At 43.0% G+C, this 2,500-nt stretch overlaps 1 protein-coding gene across 14 annotated transcripts in view; it reads left to right on the top strand.

The window, feature by feature from the left end:
- The window catches only part of LOC135107738 (uncharacterized), a 63,005-nt gene that overhangs the window by 12,348 nt on the left and 48,157 nt on the right, over window positions 1-2,500 (top strand). For 10 of the 14 annotated variants that reach the window (XM_064018024.1, XM_064018018.1, XM_064018021.1 and 7 more), the window contains one exon: window positions 1,412-1,504. The exons of the other annotated variants lie outside the window; for them this stretch is intronic. Coding sequence is in view for 7 of the 10 variants with exons in the window: in XM_064018018.1 (XP_063874088.1) it covers window positions 1,412-1,504 (93 nt within the window). In the remaining 3 variants the exon portion in view is untranslated. The remainder of the gene's footprint in view (window positions 1-1,411; window positions 1,505-2,500) is intronic. 14 annotated transcript variants of the gene reach the window in all.

Raw genomic sequence — 2,500 nt, 5'->3', positions numbered from 1 at the left:
CTGTTTGAATACTAATCATTATTTTCTCTTTGTTATTCTGAATACAATGATGTACTTTGTAGCTCCATGTGACCTACACACACACACACACACACACACACACACACACACACACACACACACACACACACACACACACACACACACACACACACACACACACACACACACACACACACACAGGAGGGACACTGGCCACACACACTCTCTCTCTCTCTCTCTCTCTCTCTCTCTCTCTCTCTCTCTCTCTCTCTCTCTCTCTCTCTCTCTCTCTCTCTCTCTCTCTCTCTCTCTCTCTCTCTCTCTCTCTCTCATCTTGGAGGGGAAATTGTACACTTCCAATGAGAGAGAGAGAGAGAGAGAGAGAGAGAGATTTCATCCCTTTCATATCGTTTCAGGCAAATAACATTCTCTCTCTCTCTCTCTCTCTCTCTCTCTCTCTCTCTCTCTCTCTCTCTCTCTCTCTCTCTCTCTCTCTCTCTCTCTCTCTCTCTCTCTCTCTCTGACAAGTTACCTTGTACCATTTTCTTATAAAATGGAAGATAATAAAAAATTATCAATAAAGAATGACAGGTATGATGTCTCTGTTGTGATAAAAGAGGTGGATCCTGTAAATCATTTTGCGAGTCCTCACTGATGTCTTTGCTTTCTTCAGTTTGTTCTTCTAAATATTCAGTGTCAGTGTCTTCAAACTCAGAAGCAGTGGTAAATACATATGTTGTGTCCTGCTCCATGGTGAGTTATGATCTGAGATCCTTGGCTCTTATCAGGCTGTCTCTTACCACTCATCATGGTGCTTTCCACCCGGCGAGTGCTTTCCACCCGGCGGGTCGCTGGGGTTGCCAAGTGTTGCCCGGAGAACGGGAAAATAGCTTAGTTACCGCTACATTTCAGGTGTTTTTGTGTGTGTGTGTGTGTGTGTAATAATAATAATAATAATAATAATAATAATAATAATAATAATAATAAACGGTGTGTGTGTGTGTGTGTGTGTTTATGAGAGAGAGAGAGAGAGAGAGAGAGAGAGAGAGAGAGAGAGAGTGTGAGTGTGTGTGTGTGTGTGTGTGTGTGTGTGTAGTAGTACTACTATAATTTTTACCATCATCATCATCATCATCATCATCATCATCATTTATTATTATTATTATTATTATTATTATTATTTATTATTATTATTATTATTATTATTATTATTATTATTATTATTGTTATTGTTATTGTTATTATTATTACCACCACCTACTATCAATTTTGTTATAATGAGAGAGAGAGAGAGAGAGAGAGAGAGAGAGAGAGAGAGAGAGAGAGAGAGAGAGAGAGAGAGAGAGAGAGAGAGAGAGAGAGAGAGAGAGAGAGAGAGAGAGAGAGAGAGGAACATCCCCTTAATATCCCCTCCCTTTCTCCCCTTCAGAAATCCGGTGTGGGCCGCCTTCAGAAAAACATGGAGGTGCCAAAGTTCTGGGGATTTCTGGCAGTGACCGGCACCTCACCTCCACATTTGCAGGTGAGGAAATGTTGTTCCTCTTTCCCTCACATCTTCCTTCCTAACTAAGATGGCCATCCTGGAAGTGTCAGAAGTGGTGGTCAAAACTTGAAGGATAAGTGTGTTGAAGCCTCCCTCTTGAAGGAGTGCAAGTCATGGGAAGGAATACAGAAGCAGGCAGGGAGTTCCAGAGTTTACCAGAGAAGGGGATGAATGATTGATAATGCTGGTTAATTCTTGCGTTCGAGAGGTGGATAGAATAGTGGTGAGAGAAAGAAGAAAGTCTTGTGCAGCGAGGCCACGGGAGGAGGGGAGACATGCAGTTAGCAAGATCACAAGAGCAGTTAGCGTGAAAATAGCGGTAGAAGACAGCTAGATATCCAACATTGCGGCTGTGAGATAGAGGATGAAGACAGTCAGTTAGAGGAGAGGCGTTGATGAGACGAAGAAATTTTGATTCCACCCTGTGTGGCAGAGCAGTTTGAGTGGAACCCACCCAGACATGTGAAGCATACTCCATACATGGACGGATAAGGCCCCTGTACAGAGTTAGCAGCTGGGAGGGGTGAGAAAAACTGGCGGAGACGTCTCAGAACGCCTAACTTCACAGAGGCTGTTTTAGCTAGAGATGAGATGTGAAGCTTCCAGTTCAGATTATAAGTAAATGACAGACCAAGGATGTTCAGTGTGGAAGAGGGGGACAGTTGAGTGTCACTGAAGAAGAGGGGAGAGTTGTCTGGAAGGTTGTGTCCAGCTGATAGGTGGAGGAATTGACTTTTTGAGGCACTGAACAATACCAAGTTTGCTCTGCCCCAATCACAAATTTTAGAGAGATCAGAAGTCGGCAGAAGAACAGTGACCTTTTACCACAGCAGCAACAGAACGGTCAGAAAGGAAACTTGAGATGAAGTTACAGAGAGAAGGATAGAAGCTGTAGGAGGGTAGTTTGGAAATCAAAGCTTTGTGCCAGACTCTATCAAAAGCTTTTGATATGTCCAAGCCAACAGCAAAAGTTTC

The sequence above is a fragment of the Scylla paramamosain genome, chromosome 15 (genome assembly GCF_035594125.1).
Source record: "Scylla paramamosain isolate STU-SP2022 chromosome 15, ASM3559412v1, whole genome shotgun sequence".
NCBI classification, from domain to species: Eukaryota; Metazoa; Arthropoda; class Malacostraca; order Decapoda; family Portunidae; genus Scylla; species Scylla paramamosain.
This window is presented reverse-complemented; position numbering and strand designations above follow the sequence as displayed.